The sequence below is a fragment of the Protopterus annectens genome, chromosome 1.part2 (genome assembly GCF_019279795.1).
Source record: "Protopterus annectens isolate FY-2018-M chromosome 1.part2, PAN1.0, whole genome shotgun sequence".
Lineage (NCBI taxonomy): Eukaryota > Metazoa > Chordata > Ceratodontiformes > Protopteridae > Protopterus > Protopterus annectens.
The window spans coordinates 1,000,764,930-1,000,786,162 of NC_056727.1; the positions used below are offsets into that span (position 1 = coordinate 1,000,764,930).

At 38.5% G+C, this 21,233-nt stretch overlaps 1 protein-coding gene across 1 annotated transcript in view; it reads right to left on the reverse strand.

Annotated features, from left to right (window-relative positions):
* COL9A2 (collagen type IX alpha 2 chain) overlaps positions 1 to 21,233 on the reverse strand; it is a 447,350-nt gene that overhangs the window by 362,152 nt on the left and 63,965 nt on the right. Inside the window, exon 7 of the mRNA XM_044059964.1 lies at positions 16,764 to 16,787. Within this exon, the coding sequence (XP_043915899.1) occupies positions 16,764 to 16,787 (24 nt within the window). The remainder of the gene's footprint in view (positions 1 to 16,763; positions 16,788 to 21,233) is intronic.

Sequence of the window (21,233 nt, forward strand, 5' to 3'; positions counted from 1 at the left end):
CATGCTATTTAGAAGGCATCCTGGGATATTGCCTGGGCCCATTGATGCAGTGTTCTTTGTCTTAGAGAGAGCATTAAGGACCTGTTCCCTAGAGATAGTAGGGGGAGTTATATTTGATGATATCTCCTGAGGGAAGGTTGAAGGGGAGAGAGGAGTAAAGCTGGAGCTGAATTTATCAGCCAGGGGGTTTTACATCCAATTGATTTTGTGATGCCACCAGAGTGGCTTGTTTTTTGAGTTAGTTCTGTACTTCTTCCTGGTGGGTACAGCTGCCTCTATGCAGCTATTAGCATGCTTGTACAGGGTTTCTGTGAACAGTTCTGCATAGGCAGAAGTGTTCTCAGGGTTTATAGGGGCTTGAAATTTTGCTAGGTTCTCACTTAATAGCAGGAGGTTAGCCTTAGAATAGTTCCTAAATATTCCCTGTTGAGCTGGGGGTCCGGGTCTTATTTTTACTTCAAAGGAGACCATTTTGTGGTGTGACCTTACCAGGGAAGACATTACAGTACAGGGTGTGCAGCACTCTGCCATATTAGTGAGGACCAGATCCAGTGTGGTTGCACCCCTGGTTGGTGTATTGACTATCTGGTGTAGGGTGTTTATGTTTACAACATCCAGGGATCTCTGTGCATATACATTTGATTACAACATCCAGGGATCTCTGTGCATGTACATTTGATATCATATAGGATTCTCAGTTAATAGTTGGGTAATTAAAGTCACTCATGAATATGATATTGGATGGGATGGTTAGTGTTTTTAATAAATTTAAATACACTGTATGGGTTTCCTGGGTCATAGAGGGGGACCTATAGCTTGCAAGGAAGTGGTATTGGATTTTACCTATGGTGATTTGAACTTGGAGCAGCTAAAGTTTTTTTCTATTTTCCTTTGTCATGACAATTTGCTGTCTTTATCAATTAACTTCATGTAATAGTGACTTTAGATTCCAGCAAAGACAAATTAGTTTCTCAGACATTTCAGTCAATATTTGCCTTTTTCTCCAGTCGTACATGACATTTTCATCACTGGATCCTTAAATTGTCAAGGCCAAGATACACTCAATATTTATGACCATTTTTATAAACATAATTAAGCTAGAAGGTGCAAGAATTAACAATTCTCCTCCATGAGATCCTGGCTAAGAGTACTAGGAATCTCCACTTGCATCGATTGTTGGTAACCTAAGAAATTAAGCATGAAGGTCCTGAAAAGCAAAAGCTGAATATACAACAGAGCTCAACTTGCCCAAAAAAACTGGTGGATTAAGAATGATAATACAAGACAAATAAGAACTGTGTAGCTTTACATTGCTGAGTGAAATTCAATAAATGTCTCAGATGAAAATGGATATATACATTTCAGATTCATTTATGGAATGGAGTGTGGTATGACTCATTTTCAAGGACATTAGATTAGAACCCAGTTCTGGCTTTGTGAATGAGACTTGTAGTCAATCAACATTCTTCTAAGGCTTTCAGCCCTGGTCTAGTGTAATCTTAACTTCCTGACTTCTTGAATGTGTTTAGGTCTAAGGTTGCTGTCTGAATGTAAACATTGTAGTAAGCCTGTCTAATTCCTTCATTTGCGAAAATGGACCCATCAATAAGCTGCATTATAGGTCAATGAAAGGGGCAGAAGACATCAGTGCAATTTACTGTGCTTCAGGAGAGGCTAGCTATCCCAGCCTTCATCTAAATGGTTGTCTTTTTCAGTATACAGTTTTTAGTAAATACTTCAGTGGAGCACAATACATCTTGAAATTTCTTGTACAGTTCCTGATTTTTTTTATGTATTTATTTATTTTAATTGCGGCACAACAAACACAACAGACAACTGAACATTGTGCTACATGTGTTACACCCACATTATATAGCTATATCATATTGCCCATGGTGAGCTGAGCAGTCAAAATCATAACAAGCCACACCATTGCTCTTTCTGTTTTTTTTAATACTTTACCAAATGTGTTGCTGTTACACAGTTCAAAACATACACCCAAAAAGAGAAACAAGATGGCAGTGCTATATCAGTAACAGAGCAATGCACTGTTTTACTTTACAAAAAAATGGAAAGTAAAGTGATTTGCACAGTTACAGCACAGTTTCTAAAATGATCCATAGTATAGTGTGATTTATGTTTTATTAATACTTGCATTCAGTGTGAATGTCCACGTGCCTAATTAATCTTAGTAGTCATGCAAAAATACTCACAGAAAACAGAAAAAGGCAGATATTTAGTATTACAAGTAACCAGATGGCAATCAATATGCCTTATGTAACAATGTGTGCAGTAGCATCTGTACTGAAGAAAAAGGATATGGGATCCTTTTGGTATAAAAAAAGATGAAGAAGGCAGAGTAAAGACTAGTAGTCAGGGGTAGAGACTGGAGCACAAACCAGGCAAAGGGTACATATGTACAACTGTCACTATGAAACTATAGATAAAGCTGAGATGTATCAGTTAGAGGAGGAATAAAAGTGTACAAGGTAGGTTATTATATTCAGAGTAGAAGTAAGATACACAAAAAAATTATTGCAAGAGAAAAAAGTGTCTGGGAAAGTCTGCCCCTTTTTTAGCTACTTTAGTACTGCAAATCCTAAACATTTTATTTTAAAGTTTTAATTTTCAAACCAGTAAGGTAACTTTATGCATTCCAGATGCATTTTTTCTTCTCACTTCCACTGGAAGATTGTTGCTTGTGCCAATCAGACTGGAAGAAAATAAAAGACTTTCACTTCCGAAACCTGCCCATTTTTGGTTTCATTATATGGCTCATTGTATTTTATTTATTTACCAGAGATGTTCATAGGTTCATAGGTAAGTACTAGGCTATCTGCCCGATGGCATCTATAAGCCTAGCCAGAATGTGTTGGCTTTCGCCACCCCCTTAGATTAGTTCCATGTGCTTCTGTCCATTAGTTCCCTGTGCCTCTGTCCAGCAGAGCCACTGCAGTGATCCTCAGGGTAAATTTTCTGTTTCCCATCCACTCGTCAAGGTTTCTCTTGAAGAGTGTTAGTGAGGGGCTCTGCCTAATGTAGATTGGAATCCTGTTCTAAAGCATGGGGAGTCTCTGGGACAGGAATCTATCCCTCCAGCATGTCCTGTTTATCGTTGTGGTGAGGTTTAGATCCCTAGAGCGTGTGACTCTTGGGGATTTGTTTTTTTTTTTTTTTCGGTGGAGCATGTCCATCAATTCTGGGTTGGACATGGCCTTGTATGTCAGAGATCACCTCTGAGTAAGCGGTATGCAACCGAGTACAGCTGGAGTTTCTTCAGTCGGACTGCCTAGAGCATCTGTTTGAGGCCAGTAATCCTCTTGGTGAGGTACTTCTGTGGTCTTTCCAGCTGTTGCAGGTGTCTTGTAAGGTACATCACAAATGGGGCATTGTACTCTATGATGGGTCTGATGAGTGATAAGTAGAGGGGCACAATAACCTCTTTTGTTCTAGATGCGAACCCTTTTGTGATTAGGTGGGCTACATAGAAGGATTTTCTAACCACCTTGGCATTATGATTATCAAAGGAGAGATTACTATCTACTTTGGTCCCCAGATCCCTTATTACATTCTCTGTATTGAGGGGACTACCACGTATGTGGTAATTTGCGGGTACTTTGTTTTTTTCCAAAGGGGATGACTATGCATTTTTTGGCATTTAGCTTGAGGCCATGATTTTGACACCAAGTATCCATCTCAGTGAGACCCTTCTGGAGGATGTCTGTAATCAGCCGGAGAGTCAATTATGGCCCCCAGTTTGCAGTCATCTGCGAACTTGGTCAGCCATAGTTCTCCTGTGCTTGCCTGTACCTCTAAGAAGTATATACTGAACAGGAGGGGTCTCAGGACTGAGCCCTGGGGGACGCCACTTGTAACCGGTTTAGAGTCAGACCTTGAGCCTGCAACTCTCACCGTGTGGGTTCTATACATGAGCCAATTGGCAACCCATCTCATGACATAGGGGTTTATGTTCAGGCTGGTGAGCTTGTCTATAATGCTAGAATGGGGAATGGTGTCGAAAGCCTTAGCAAGGTCTAGGTAGGCTGTGTGGACCTCTTTTCCCTTGTCTAAAGCCTTGGTAACTTTCTCAAAGAAGTCCACCAGGTTTAGGAGGCATGATATGCCCTTAATAAAGCCAAACTGGGTAGGGTCCAATGTCTGGAGGTTCCCAATGTCTCTGTTAATGAGTTCCATGATGATGTGCTCCATAGCCTTGCAAACCAGTTTAGTCAGGCTTATAGGGCAATAGTTCCCAGGGTCTGTGGTGGCTCCACCTTTGTGGAGTGGGATAAATGTAGCTGTGTGCTACTGCATGGGTACGTAGCCTGTGGAGAGGCTGAGTTTGAACAGTGTGTTTAGGTGAGGGATTAGTTCATTTTGGAGCTCGTGTAAGACACAGCCTGGGATACCGTCCCGTCCCATTGAAGCTGTATTTTTGGCTTTGGATAGGGCTGTTTTAACCTGAGTGTCAGTGATTGCTGGGCTCTACATTCTTCTGGTATGGTTTTGGGCCCTTTAGGGGGTGAGGGGGGGGTGAAGTTTGCACTAAACCTGTCTGCCAGAATGTTGGCAATATCAGTCGGTTCAGTCTATTTTGTGCCATTCTGCACTAACTCAGAGCAGATCTGAGAGTTTCCACTTAGGTTCTTGACATACCTAAAGAATGCTTTGTGGTTATCTTTGGAGTCCTTGGCAATTTTTCTTTCAAATCTAGCCTTAGATGATTTTATGAGGGATCATAGTTTCTTGCTGATACTGATCAGGGATGTCTTCCCTTCTTGGGATTTTACTCTTTTCTGTACTAGTTTCCTCCTTCTATTGTATAGCTTGTTTATAGCAGGGGTCCACCAGACTGGTTTTCATTTCTTAGAGGAGTGGGTTTTGGTTTTGCTTGGGATTGCATGACCCATGCATTCTTGCAGGTGCTCATAGAGTGCCTTTGTAAGAGATTCAGCAGCTTGGACAGCATTGCCCTTTAGCATGGGGGCTGTGAACCTTTCCACCTCGGTCTTAAGTAATGTGAAGTTTGCTTTTGAAAAGTTTTTCATGGTGGCTTCCTTGATTGGGGGTGGGGGCGGAATATGGATATCCAAAGTGATTTGTCTATGGTCTGATCTAACCAGCGAGGGTTTAACCTCCGGTGCAGAATACTGGTTGCGCATGTTGGTGATGGCCAGGTCCAATATGTTGTCACCTCTGGTGGGGGTGTTGACCAGTTGATCCACGGCATTCGAGTTTATAAATTTTAGGAAGCATTGGGCAAGGGAGTTAGTACTTGAGTAGTTCTCCCAGTTAATGTTTGGGTAATTGAAATCACCCAATATTAGGGCGTTTGGTAGGCCCTTCATATTTTCCAGTGTCTCCAGAAACACAGAATGGCGGTCCTGGTTCATGGTGGGTGATCTGTAGCAAGCTACAGTTTGAATTGCAGTTTTGCCTGTTGTTAGTTGCACATGGATGATCTCTGAGGCATTGTGCTGTGCCACTAACTTAGATATGTGGGTATCCTTGATGAATATGGATAAACCCCCGCCTTTTCTGTTTCGGTCCGGGTTCTGTGGCCAAAAAGTATGGTATGAGTTGTAGCCTGGTAGTGCTGGGGTGCTCTCTGGAGCCCTAAACCAGGTTTCTGTTACTGCACATATATCAATTTTCTCCATACTGAGGAGTGCCTCGAGTGCAGCATTTTGAGGTTTATACTTCTGGCATTGAGTAGCATTACCCTCAGTTTTTGGTTACTTGTGCTATTTACGGTGGTGGGTTTGTCTTTTGAGCCTTTCCTAAAAAAGGCACTATGGGGGCGGCAAAAGCCTTGGCCAGAATTCAAAAGTCTAAGGGTGACAGGTGCAAGCCATCTCTTGTGAAACAACATGGCTTGTCAAGCATGTCATCCCAGGTGGACAGATACTGGATCCCCTTTGAATGACACCAGAAACTTAGCTAATTGTTGAAATTTATCATTTTTGCTTTATACTGTGGCATCATTCTTGGTGAGGGCAGGATGCTACTCAGGGTCCGGGTCATACCGGCCTGGGCTACGTGATCAGAGAGCTCTTCCATGTCTCTTTCCATGTAGTCCAGGGAGGTACGTCTCAGGTCATTCACACCAACATGGACAATGACAGAGTTGTATTTGTACTTGTTCTGGAGTGACCTGAGTGTTTGTGTTATGTGGTAGATCCTGCACCCGAAAGGCAACTAACTGTAACCTTCACCTTGTCCAGCCTAGTCAGTGGGACATCAGTGTGCCTGACTATAGAGTCGCCTATTATTAGTGTGTTGGGTATGTTATTTTGCTTTAAGGGCTGTGATTGTGTAGCATACTGAATATGTGAAGTATCTATTACATGGTTTGTGATGGGGTGTGGAGGTTGCTTGGGTGTCTGCTTTGGAGGTCTCTGTTGCTTTTTCAGATTTTTATTTAGAGCCTCCGAATAGGTTTTCATGTATTTATGAGTGTAATTTGCCAGTGTTGGTTTAGTAGGTCTATGTGAGACTGGTGGTGTGTTGCAAGTATTTTCCTTCTCCTCTTGACTGTCTTGGGTTGAGAGAGCTTTGCCTCCAGTTTGGCTGTATAATTGAATCTCTTGCATATATTAGTGTTTGGTGGTAGGAGGAGAGGGTTGTGTGTGTACATGACAGAGTTGTAACATTGCCTCACAATGCCCAGATTCACCAGATGGACTGGAAAGTACACCTAAAACTGCCCTTTGGACATGCCTGAATAGGTAAAGTGAGCTATTTTACTGATTGGCTGGTAGGGACGAATAGAGAGCCTTGTCCTTCTGGACAGTATAGTGAGTCTAGTGCTAGGGTTAATTAGAGCTTGCTATGAGTTTTGAGCAAGTGCTGGGCTGTGAAATTAATGGCTTGAGTGCTTAAGTTGAAAGTTTGTCTAGTTCCAAGGGAAAAATTGAAGAGTATACTTCGTGAAGCTGGGAATAGTTTAACCCTAGCTAACCGGTGCTGCCCAGCGCGCAAAACCACGCAAATGTGTTTTTTATAGCAGGGAAAGGAAAGAGATAGAAATTAGCCCAAAATGGCCAATAAACTACTAACCTCTGGGCTACAACAAACAAGGCACACAAATTTCAGAAAGAAACAGATCAAATAAGCAGGCACAATAAGCCTTTAACCAGAAATTCCTAGCTCATAAGGGCAGAATCTAGCCTCTCCTCCCACAAGAGTGCAGACTACAAACGTTCTTAATGTAAAATAACTGGCATGAAGCCCAAGTGCTTAAACCAGAACTAATGTGCTTTTAGAATAACAGACACTGAGCCTTCAATCAGCAATTCCCAACTTAGAAGGATGTAAGCTACCTGCCCTGCCACAACAATGCAGTCCACAAACCTTCTTAATGTAAAACAACTGATCCGAAGCCCAAGTGCTTAAACCAAAAGGCTTAGAATAGCAGTTACAATTTAATCAGGCTACTACCAAGCAGTAATAACTGCAGCAGAATAATACAACTGAGTACTTTTAAGAAGAAGCACAAGCAAAAGTTAAAGTTATTTTAATATAACACCATCACCACCATCCCAGTTGAAAAGTGTGCATGCAATTTATTTATTTATTCGTTTGTTTGTTTGTGTTTGTTTGTTTGCTTGTTTTGGTGGTGTGAACATTGAACTAAGTATTTACCTGTTTTCTTAGGCTGTGGCCTGAAGAAATGAAAAACACTTAAGATTCAGCTGTCACAGTGTTTTGTTTTTTGGGATCGCCTCCACTGCCTTTTCTGTTGGTGATGTATTAAGCATACTTCCCAACATTCCACTGTTCCATTGCTGCTTTCGTATTTTAAATCAACAGATATATCATTGTCCATATTCCTTTGATGGTCAACAGCACTGTTCATCTATTGCTTACAGTGACTGTAGATTTCTACCACAGACTCAACTTTCATGGAACCTGCTTAAAATAGTATATAATTCTTTCCTAGTTATCCACACGTAGCATCTGTTCACCATTACCAACAACAAAATTAATTGTTTATGACCACTCCGGCCCCAGTTACTCAATTAATTTCTAAATTAGTTTATCATTGTAGGACTGTTAGATGTCATATGTGGAACAGTAATACTAAACTCTGACATGGTCACATGCACCAGTTACACCTGCCTTTTCAGCAGTTTGAAGAGCCAGCGAAATTCATGTAGCAGGACAATCTCAAATGCAATTCATTTTCACATTCTTGTAATTTGCCTAATGTGTTACCTTAATGACTTTTTTTATGTGGTTATGTATTTATCTTATTCTGTATATTTTTCTCTTATTTTACTACATGGGAATAACTCATTCAACTTTTCTAATGACTTCACGCAGTATATTATTTATCCAAACTACAGGTGTTTTCTGATAAAAACTACAACGTTACACTAATGGAATGATCCAATTAATACATTTAAATAATGTAAAATACATATATGAAAGAGACAGCCTAGAGGATAATGGATGAAAAATCACAGAGTTGTATAAGAAACCACCAATGTTATAATTACACTTATGTACTCAATGGATAGCACAGATGCATACCATGAAAAAAGAGCTAACAGTGTCAGGAGTAAATTGTCTTCTGTTTGGAACTTATTTCTAATGAATATAGGGATGTACTTAAAAGAGTATAATCCTAATGTATTAAGCACATCTATCCATCCATTTCTGCTGAATCACATCCAGCTCCTACAGTGCCTCCATGAAAAGCCAATACCACCCACAGAGTCTGCTATGCAAAAAGGGAGTAGAAGTAAAATGCCAGCCCTTTCTTCGGTATCACACACACAACTATGGAAAAATTTAAAGTCCTCAGTCTGCTATTGCATGTCTTTGGAGGAAAGCAGAGTACACAGGGAAAATCCATGTGATCACAGGGAGGGCAGGCAGACTTTGCTCTGATGGCATCCCATCTGAGATCCAAACTGGGACCCTCTTTCATTGAGATGACAATGCTACTCACTGTGCTGTCCATTAAGAACATAAGTGTAACAATAACTAGTTAAGTACATCTGTGTAATAACAACTAGTTAAGAACATAAGTGTAACAATAACTAGTTAAGTACATCAGTGTAACAATAACTAGTTAAGTACATCAGTGTAATAACAACTAATAACTAGTTAAGTACATCATTGTAACAATAACTAGTTAAGTTGTTGTTGTGTCTTTCGGCTTTTTCCCAGTTAGGGGTCGCCACAGCGGAACTCCGGTCCGTTAATGATTGGCAGTTGATTTTTACGTGCCGAGTTGCCAGCCCTGATGCACAACCTTCAACGAAGGTACGCCCATTCACGCATGTCTCCACGCAGAAGACGCTCTAGCTGAGAATCGAACCGGACAGCGTCTTACTGTGAGGCGACAATGTTACCGCAGCACCACCACCGTGGACTTACATAGTGTAATAACAACTAGTTAAGTACATCAGTGTAATAATAACTAGTTAAGAACATAAGTGTAACAATAACTAGTTAAGTACATAAGTGTAACAATAACTAGTTAAGTACATCAGTGTAATAACAACTAGTTAAGTACATAAGTGTAACAAAAACTAGTTAAGTACATCAGTGTAATAACTAGTTAAGAACATAAGTGTAACAATAACTAGTTAAGTACAGAAGTGTAACAATAACTAGTTAAGTATATCAGTGTAACAATAACTAGTTAAGTACATCAGTGTAATAGCAACTAGTTAAGTACATAAGTGTAACATATGTACAACAGTACATTTGGGTGTAAAGTTGTACTTATGTTACAATTAGTTTGGATGTAAAGTTATTTTTTTTTTCATGGCTGACTGACATGTTTTCCTGCACCGTTTGACATTTTTGGGTTTGATATTACTACGTTGCTAAAATTTAATAAATTGTTTTCTAATCTTGAGGAGCTTTTCTCCCTGTGTCTCTGCTGAAAATGAGCCAAAAGCTCAGCCAGCCTAACCCGGTTAACAAATGTAAAATAAATAAATAATAACTAGATTTGGATTTCCAGCTGTTAGCAGATGTACTGTTGCTAACTTCAGAGAAATGTTATCTGTTGTAACTTAACTCCATGTGAGAAAACCAATGTTTGAATATCAGACTGGGATAGAAAATACAGGTCTATATTACAAGATCGAATGCTTAGGTGATCTAACACCTAAACATCGAACTTGTAATAACCAAAGCAAAAAACAGCGAATGGACGATTTAATGCAGGGGAAAGATTTCCCTTGGCCATTTGATGGATTTTGCCATTTTGTCTACTGTAGAGCGATCTCGGAGTTGGTATATTTAGTTGGGGGGGGGGCTTTGCCCCCCAATTAGTTTGGGTGTAAAGTTTTTTTTTTTCATGGCCGACCAATGTGTTTTCCTGTGCCATTTGACATTTTTGGGTTTGATATTACAAGTTCGATGTTTAAGTGTCCGATCACCTAAGCATTCGATCCTGTAATATAGACACAACAATACAACATTTTAAAAGGAGGAAAGCCAGAATAGATGCTTCATTATTAGGATGCAAGGAATAACGACCTTCATAACATCTAACTCAGGATAAGGGAAATAAGCTTTGTTTAAAACTCAGCACCAAATGACAAGAAGTGTAAAAAAGAGAACCTAAAAAGCTAAAAAAGGACAAAGCACCATGAATTTTCCTGAAAGAATGCAAACAGGCATTTTTCAATATGTTATGTGTGAATTATACGTCTAACATCAAGCATAGACACATATATTAGAGGTTATTTGACCATTTGGTTATACTGAAGTTTGGAATCTCAATGACTAACTGTGAGAGTTAAAGGAGAATTCTAATACTAACTATTGAGGGGCACAACACTCCTATGGCATGGTTTGGACTGAATGGTAGTTAAGTTCCTATTACTGTCACATTTGCTCGAATGTCTAAACAATGTTTACACTGAAAAAGACTACAGTGGTATGTGACATAGTCTTGCTTACTGTATACCTTTGGGTATATTGTGCATACATGTTTTTGTACTTATGCAATATTTAGATTTCAGTCGAAAATTACAGAAAAGTGGACGCTACCATTTCCTGGTAAAGATGAACTTCAAAGGTATGAAGTAAGCAGTAATTTCAGACTTTATTAAAGGCTTTCATTCTTCCTTGAAACTGGCACAACTCAACTTCTCTTTTTCTCTGCAATTACCTAAAACATATGGCTTCTGCAATTTCGTATAGTTTATTGAGAAATGTATTACTTGTCTAACTCCACACAAATATATGTTAAGTCATTCATGTCATTTCTTCATGTTGTATTACACATAAACACAGCTGTATAATTAAACAATCTTTTTTATTTTACTTCCTTATCTACCTATCTCAGGATAGGATAGTTTAGTAATAGGTGACTCTGTTGTAAGGCATAAGGACACCAGCCTTAACAGGCTGGATAAGAATAGCAAGACTGTCTTTCTGGAGCCAGGCTCTGGGATGTAACAAGGGCTCTTACATCCCCCCATTCTGATAAATATGATTACCAGCAGATAATGGTCCATATCGGGGTGAATGATCTCAGATGCTCTACCCAGAGGGACATGCAGAAGGATATGATAGAACTTGCTATGCATGTGACTGAGGTAGGAAAGACACTGCACTTGACTGGCCTTTTGCCATCACCCAGAATGATGCCTACATTTAATGTCAAGATAATTTGCTTTAATAATTGACTATGTAGACAGAGTCATTCTGGGGTGATCCAGTATATGTCAGTTTGGGATGAGATGATGGACAAGCCTTCCTGTTTTGCCAGAGATGGCCTGCATCTCACTTACCAAGATTATTGCATTCTGGCTAAAGCCTTTGCTGCCCCAGTAGTGTCTTGTTTAGGCAGAATCCATCTGATGCACATCCCAGCTTAATAAATTCTAATTTGGGACACGTTAATGTGACTCTATTCAGTGCCAGGAGTCATAGCAAACAAATGCCCGAACCTGAGGCTCTCCTGCAACTTGAATACATTCATACACGTGTAGTGACAGAAACATGGTTTCAGAGCAATGAAAGCAATCCTTCTATTCCTGAGTATAACATCTATCACATCTACAGACATACTGCAATTGTGGGGAGTATCATTATTTGTTAAGGATATCATTGGCTCACAGGTGAATACTACACTTTCTGACCCAAAGGAAATAGTGAATATCCTAGCTGACAAATTTAGTGCAAATTTTACTGCACCCACATTTATAGTCATTCCACATGTTTCTCGATCTCAGCCAACACCTTTAATTACAATGGAACAAATTCTCACAGCCCTCTTAAAAACTAAGAATACTTCACATCCATGGGCCCTGATAACATACCAGGCTGCCAAATATGGCCTTTCTGAACCCTTACTTAACCTTTTTAATCTAGACATCTCCAGTGGCTATATTCCCGAAGACTGGAAAACAGCTGTTGTAATACCATCACACAGGAGTGGCCCAAACACAGACCCTGGTAACTGCAGAGCCATTATTCTCACTAGCCTCATATGTAAAGCTGTGGAGGTGATCATCTCAGACCCCATTAATCTGGACATTGAACATCTCTTATCCATGGACCCTCATTAATTCAGCTTTTTCAAAGGAAGGTCCTTCCTCTTTAACCTCTTTAATTTATTTGAAAAAGTAACGAAAGCAGTGGATTGTGGTTGTGCAGTGTGTACAGCATATCTAGACCTGGCCAAGCATTACCGACAGGCTTATAAATCTGAATATAAATCCTTGTATTATGCAGTGGATAGCTAACTGGTTGTCTGACAGAACCCATGTGGTTAATGTTGGAGATGCTACTTCTGAAACAAAAAAAGTTGCCATTGGTTTACCACAGGGCTCAGTTTTGGAGACCTCTCCTGTTTGGCATGGATTTATCAGACCTTCAGGGCAGCACTCTTGGACTAAGCTTAGCTAAGTTTGCAGATGACTGTAAATTGCATGTTGTTATTTGATTTTAATTGACTCACAATTGCTCCAACATGGTTTAGACCATGTTAAGAATTGCTGCAAGGAGAATGGCTGAAATGAAATGTAAAAAAATGTAGCATAGTTAATTTTAAAACAAAACAGTTGCACTTACCATATAAATGATGCACCCTTCCAATCAGACACTGCTATAAGGGATTTAGGCACTCTTGTTGATAATTCTTTATCATTTGACCAACATGTCTCCATGGTAGATCGGAACACTTTTTATCTGGCTCATCTAATTTCTAAAGGCATCTCCACTAAATCAAATTCTCCTTTACTCATATCTTATCAGACCCCTTTTTGAATATAATGCACCTTTTGGCATGCATTTTTCTAAACATATCACACAACCTGAGAGACCACAGACTAAAAAGTAAAGATCAGTGGCCTCAAAAATCTTAGTTATCAGGAGATATTGTCAATCCGACTCCTTTTTGGAGACCTCTGCCTAGTCTTTCAAACTATGAAAGATCCAACCCTACTTGACCTTCTGTTCCTTCACAGAACTAATGGTACCTCAAAATTAAACCTTCATCAGCAGATAAATAAAACATGTTGGCATGATAGATTCATATCCCAATGTAATCCTCAGTCTGGAACAAACTTTCACTACATGTCAAGCAGAGTAGCATTATTGCCAACTTCAAGGTCAACCTAGTCAACTGGATGGACAAACTCAAATTCTCCTCTTGTCTTGCTCTCCTTGAAGCTAGAGGTAACTTCTGAATATGATTTTTTGGTTGGGCTTGTAATGGCCTGCAAACTGATTGCCTAGTACTTCCTATAAATCTTTGAACTTAACAGTATTAACTGTCTTTTGACACTGATCATTTAACATCCATACAGATGCTGCTAAAATATGTTTCCCAAATAATGTTGTCATTAATTAATAGTCCACAATTTATATGCATCACATTTATATTCATAAACAATGGCTTAGAAAAAATGTGCACGTATAAAGCAGAAAATGGATAGCAACCACAAATGGTGCTTACAAATATCCCTGAATTGTTCCAAAATATGCAAGCTCATAAAGTCTCATTATGGGACAAGATACACTGGATATCCAAAGACCAAGTATAGGTATAGGAAAATCATTACAGTGAAGAAAAAATCCTCTAAAAATGTTTCAAACTCCTGGATATATTTTAAAAGAGTTGTTCTTATCCTAGGCATTGCATTTACTTTCATTAAAATATAGCTACACCCTCAATCCATTTAAACATTTTCCATCTACTGCTGTCTTGAAGTTAGTAATAGTTGCAGGCTGCTTTTGCTTTTTCTGGGGCCTGAAATTAGTGAGCTGTTATTCAAATGCTTTCCCTTTTCTGCTGTCTCTTCTTACTTCCTACCATGTCTAAATACATATGTCCAGACAATGAATCATTAGGCTGTAAAATGTCCACGTCTCTGCCAAACGGTATATTTTTTGTCTCCACGATAGCTGCCCAGCCCTGACTTAAATGCTTCTATGATACTAGAGCCATTAATTCAGTTAGGAGCCATTCATAATGAGATAACAGATATTGAATACCCATGTCACTATTCCATTCTCCTACCTAAATAACATAATGGCATCCATCTATGGCCACTCTGCCTCTTTAGCCTGTGCCGTTTTGCACCAAATACTGTTGTATGCTATTACTCCTCACTTACGTCATTTGCTTGTAAAGTGAATTCCATCTCTAAGATTTGTTCATCACCTGAAGGTCCTTTTGTTTTTGGTTGACCTCTTACAAGTTACTGCCTGTATGCTGCAGTTCTGTCTGACTCTTCTTACGACAGTCACTAATACAAGATTGTTCCCCTAATTACTTAGCAATGTGCTTCAGTGTTCAGCCAACTTCAGTTACATCATTTTCATTCAGTAAGTCCAAACTAAAAGCTTCAGCTACTATATTATTTTCTCAGACACATACTTATTGTCATCCTGACTGCTTTCTTATCTGTGTAGTCATCAGATTGTTGTGAGATTTTTACCTTTATGCTAGGACAGATCCAGGGAGTTTTCCTAGTGTCCTAAACAAATTTCCTTAAGTTAAAAGATCCCATGAAAAGGGACATAGGTCTAGTGAGACCCAATATGCTAAAAATCATACAAAATAACAAATACAGTTGATTAAAGCAAACTATGTACCTATTTTTGGTCCTTTGAACCCCATTATTTATGGCTTTGTCCAGATTTCTTGTTCTAAGAGGTTCAGAAGTATGACTCGGGTGTTCTGGAAGGGTGTTATTTATACAGTAACACACAACTTTGAGGACATTATTTCAATTAGGGAATGGGCTGTCTGTTAAATTGTTTTCTATTTGTTTTTTTGTTTTTTTATTAATATTTACATATGTGTATTTTAAATATTTTTGATGTAAAATAGTTCCGCCACTTCAAACTTAGTGTAGTATATGCAAATGTTGTTGGATGAAGCATTTTACATCCAAAATTTAAGTTTGGTAATTATTCAATGTCTACACACACTGTCTCTCACAGACACACACACACACACACACACACACACACACACACACACACACACACACACACACACACACACACAAACTAAACAAACTAAAAATAGATGATTAAGCTTAATTAATAATGCCTGGCATTAAATGTTTCTTACCTTCATACCTCTCAACTGTTTAGATTTTCAAAGAATGTCCAGATGTTTACCTAATTTTTATTTTGGACCTGTTCCTCATAACATGTGTGGATTGCTGGTAAATCATTGCTGGTTGAAGTCATTAAATAATGCCATACATTTGCGTTTCAGACTTAATTTCCTTCAGAAATGCATACTAAAACAAATCTTGTTATTGTAGCACCTTTCTAAGTTTATAACCGAGATATTTAAAAGCTGTCCTTATTTTAGAGTTCCCCATCCCATCCGATTATTTTAGGCTTTAGATATTTTGAGCTAAGAGGTTGCTTCATATACCCCTTAACTGCTGCTGCCACTGCTACTGCTCAATCTCTCTCTCTCTCTCTCTCTCTCTCTCTCTATATATATATATCTGTCTCTGACACTCATCCACAAATTTCCTCTATCATACACCCCAAGCACACATACAGTACACTCAGACAAACAAACACACACACGCGCACACACACACACACACACACACACACACACACACACACACACACACACACACACACACTTTTCTATTTTTTAAATAATCAGTTACTTTTGTTTTACACTCACTAAACAGCAAAAGCACTGCTTAGCGAGTGTAAAATAATGGCTTGATCAGTCTCACTCTCACTTTCTTGCATGCATATACTCACACAGACAGACATAAACATGCACACACACTTTTCATTTTTAAAACATTCTTTATTTATTTTAATTTTATGCTTGCTAAATAGCAAAAGCTCTGCTTAGTGAGCATAAAATGGCGACCGTTAGCTTCCTTACTGTGTGAACTTCACACCACCTTAATATGTTGCCATGATGCATTCGATTCATTTTTCAGCAGCATTACCTAGACATTAACACCCTGCTGGAGAACGTTCATTCTCCAATCAGGGTGCCAATGTACAGTTTACTCATTCTGTAATAGGAATGAATGTATCTTTCTTTTGCAGCTTAAACTGCTGCTCAGAGAACTTGATAGAACAGGTCTAGAATGTGTCCTATGTTTAGTATCATATCTGGATTTTCTAATATGCTGTATTAACAATTTTATTTGATAAATCATATCTGAAGTTCCCAATGTGCCACATTAACAATTTTATTTGATGACTGTACATGGTAAATAGTCTGCAAATCTCTCATTTAAGCCGCACTTCAGTCTGACTAGAAAGTTAAGTAATGTACTTACTGGTGGTCCGGGCAATGCAGCTCCCTGAAAACAAAGTAAGAAAATTTGTTAGAAACTAAAGCAGGCATTCCAGAAAATGTAAAATTCTGCATAGACATTCATTTTTACAATTACTAATTATCCCAGTTGTGAAAAGGGGTTTTTGGAAAAATGGCATGATACAATCAGTTGTCTGCTGATAGGAAAATAAAGCAAGCACTGCTTTTTTGCTTTAGTCTGTCATTTATGTATATATACAATCTTTCCACTTCAGCTTGCTAGACCATTTGCATGCCCCCCCCCCCCCCCCCGGTTATGCTGCTCTAGTAGCAACAGACTGGGATTTGTTCATCTGGCTTGGGATACTAGCAACGTGTAAACAGCGAAAGCAGTTTGAGGGGGATGATAGGAACTGCATCAAGATAAAACTATTCTGACAAACTAATACCTGAATTCTACCTCTCCATAAAGCAAAGTGTGTGGCAATGTTACAGGCTAAGCCTGCATTCATAGCTGTGCACATCTAAACCCAGTGGTAATTTCTTAACTATTGAGTCAGCACTAAGTACTCGCTACAGGGCACCTCAGTCTACTAGTCATGTCTTCTTTCTGCAGCTATCCTCTTTCAGCTAGTGAAGTGCATCCCTGAGCTGAGGTTAGCAGTATCACAGGCAGATCTATGCAATCATTGTTTGTCTGGATGAATGTTCAGTGAGCCTCAGAGAAGAAAGTGTTCTGCTTTATAAGCATGCATAGGAGGTCATGGATAAATATACCTTACAGGCTTTAAATTAATTACAAAGTGCTGACCACAATACTAAATTAGAAATCTAGGAAATTAGTACTTTTTTAACAACAGAATAATGAGGGGACTCATAATACGTAGTTAGTATGCAAAGTTATAGCCAAATCTCAGGTTTCATAAAAGAATAATTCTTTAAGATTCTGACACTGATGTCAGTCAGCCTGTCTGCATAAGCCATTCATGTTTTCTTTTAACCTTAGTGACACATCACTGTGAAAGACGATAACTCTCTGCTCATTTCTGTATACAATAATCTTACACAGTTGGCACGCTACCCACATTTTTACCATCTCTTAAAAAGGGGCAAGCAGTAAAGGAAGTGCAAGTTATCAACTTTCTCTTACAGGAAACAGTATGCAACCTCAAGATGGCAATACACAGAAAAGAATGCCCCCCCCCAAAAGAAAAATGTATATATAAATAAATATATATATATATATATATATATATATATATATATATATATATATATATATATATATATATATATATATATATATATATATATATATACCCTTTATTATATATTATCAATCTTTTTTATTTCATGTCACATGAAGTTAACATATCACTTCAGAACTGCAGTCTGCTCCAGTCAATGACTTTAGTTGGCAGCAGGAATGTTTTCATGGCATGCAACATGCTTTTGGCTTAGCTTAATACATCTTTTGTATAGGGGCATCCAGCAACATATACTGTTTGTAGCATCTGTCTTACTATATAAACAAGTAAGCATATGCTGTTGAACATGCAAATTGTCTCGCTGTTAACTTTTCCAGAATTCTCTGCACTATAACCAACCCAAACTAAAAAATGTGAGCTATATTAACATCAGAAATTAAGCTTCTTCTGCTTATTCTTCTCCAGTTTCTTAAACTAATTACTAGATGTTTGAAGAACATTCCAAAGAACATGTCACATGCCTTCATTATTCCACTTAATGGGAAAGCTTCAGACAATTAAAGCACAAAGAACCCTTAATTAGACCAGATTTCGTAACTACGCTTGCCTTCACAAGATATATATATGGTGTTCAGATTTGCACAAATGCCTTTTCATTTGCTAATTGGTCTGAGGTCTCAGTTAAACAAGAGTTACTAGTTTCATCTGCTAAAGTGTAAACGTGAGCAGTTGGAGTGTGAAATGTCCTATGTCGGGGATCTATGCTCTTTTTCTTTTAAAAAGTTAAATTGCATCACTATAAATAAACAATATCACAAATGTTGACATAATTATTTATTTTCCCTTTTTAGTTATGACTCCTGCACATATATTTAATTTATTTTAAGAAGCTTTTCAAATCCAGTGCAATTGCTATGTTATATCTGCTAAAATGTTGGTTTCTTTCCAGGTTCACCTTATGTTACACACACCTGCTTATCTTAAAAATAGAAGAAGTTCATTATGTCAGCGTCATGCACCTCAGTTTCATGATAGCATGGACAAATGGTGTCTCATACTCTTACAAAAATGAATGTTTATGTGAAGTGTATAAAAAATTATAAACCTAATGAACCTGTTTTCTTCACTGTGGGTGACTTGCACAACATAAAAATAACAAACTGTAATCTGACAACCAAATAAATGTGAAACCTTTTGAAAATGCTGCTTCTGTGACTGTGAGCTCTTTCAGTCTGAGATCATTGAACGTGAAGAAAATATATCTCTGTCTTCCTCTGAGTTGCAACAACCTAACAGTCGATTATTTTAACTAGTAGCGTGCATGGGCCACTCCCCCAAAATGGGTGGTACAAGAAATTCTCCCCTAATGTAACACACAAATTCTCAGGTCTTTGTCCTTGGGTAATACTTTCTTCAGCGAAACATTTGTTTTACTGAAATTATTTCACTAGATCATTGGCTAATTTTACTTTGAACAAATGATCTAAACATATTTACTACCATCTAAATTCAAAATCAAATGTCCCCTCTACAAGAATGTTTAACATGTATATTATAGGCTGTTGAAGCAATAATCCAGGGCAGGAATATGATGGAATTGACTCCTGACTGGGAAGTTTTGGTCTCAAGGGAAAAGTCTGAAGGAAAAGACACTTTTGCCAACGAGAACTACATCCTGCCATGACCCAGACTCCTCTGCTACTAATTACTACAATTATGCCCCTACAAATGTTTGCGCCTTTCTTCATTGTTTGACTTGTTTTCCATGCTTTATAGTATTTGAGTGGCTGGAGGAAAAATAGTGAGTTCTGTTTAACAATCACTGCTTTATTTCTTAGCATCAGTTACAAACAGTAGTCAGGAGTTCAGGTAAGTAAGTAAATTACTCTGCATAGTGGTCTGAGTCTCAGAATATAAGTTAACACTATTGGCATTAAAAGAAACCATCACTATTGAACAGAATTGAACAGAATATGGAAGGTGTCCATAACCAACACTAGCAAAATTATCAAGTTTTTTAAGTAATTTTTAAGTAAAGTCAAAACTTCATAGATGTGTTTTCAGAATCTTGGTGTATACAATTATTTTGCCTATTTCTATCTTAAGAAACAACATTTTAAAAAGTGTCTTATTAACAGAACCTTTACAGTTAATCCCTGGAAGACACTTCCAGGTACCGTCCAACAATATAGGTGTACACCAGACATATATCCCAAACCCATTCCTGTTCTCATTATGTTTGTTTGTCTTTTTGGCTTTTCCCGGTTAGGGGTCACCACAGCGGAACTCCGATCCACTAATGATTGGCAGTAGATGTTTATGGTGCCGAGTTGCCAGCCCAATGCCCAACCTTCAATGAAGGCATGCCCATTCACGCATGCCTTTCGAATGTCTCTCGACCACGGGGGGCACATGCAGACTCCACAGAGAAGGCACTCCAGCCGAGAATCGAACAGGAGAACCTCTTGCTGTGAGGCAACAATGCTACCGCTGCACCACCGCGGCCTGTTCTCATTATGTATGGATAATTTTTTGTGAGACCTTGCCATTGTGAAATGCATGTTCTGCACAGATGTCATAGTCATCATTAGGTCATTCTCTTTGCAAAAAGACATAAGCATCTCACTATAAAAGGACTTCAAACTACTCCACAAATAGTTCCTGGATAATAAATGTTTAAATTCTACAGTGATGTTGATTAGAACCAGGAAGTTGGCACTGTCCCCTTGACCCAGACAGACAGCTGCTCCTACAGGATCCCTTCAAAAATATCTTGGTTTGACATTTGACAATCTTTTCCTTCTTACTATATATCAAACTGCAGAATCATAAGTTACTTCCCTAACTTGAGGTAGCTTAAAGAATATTCCACTTACTGACAAAACAGGCCAAACAAACCATTTCTACTAAAGTTCTTTACCGAGGCTAGACTAATCCCTCCCTTTCATTGCCTTGCATTCCTCACAAAACCTTTACATACTCCAAAGAACTGAGAATTAAATGCTCAAGTTTATATAGCTCAGCTCTCATAGTGAGTATTGCTGTTTTATTAGTTATAAATCGAGATGGCTCCATGGCCAAGATAGGGCCACTTTCCTGCTAAACACTCTTACATTCCAGTTCTTGAATGACTTCTGCTGCCCACTAATGAGAAAACTCCTTCAACTCAGACATCTTTCCTAATCTCTAAGAAATAATGTGGATAACCTGCTGCTTATTCCTCTATATACTCTAGCCATAGCCAAAAAAAGGATTTCCCAAATGAGCCCCAACGTGCTGGAATA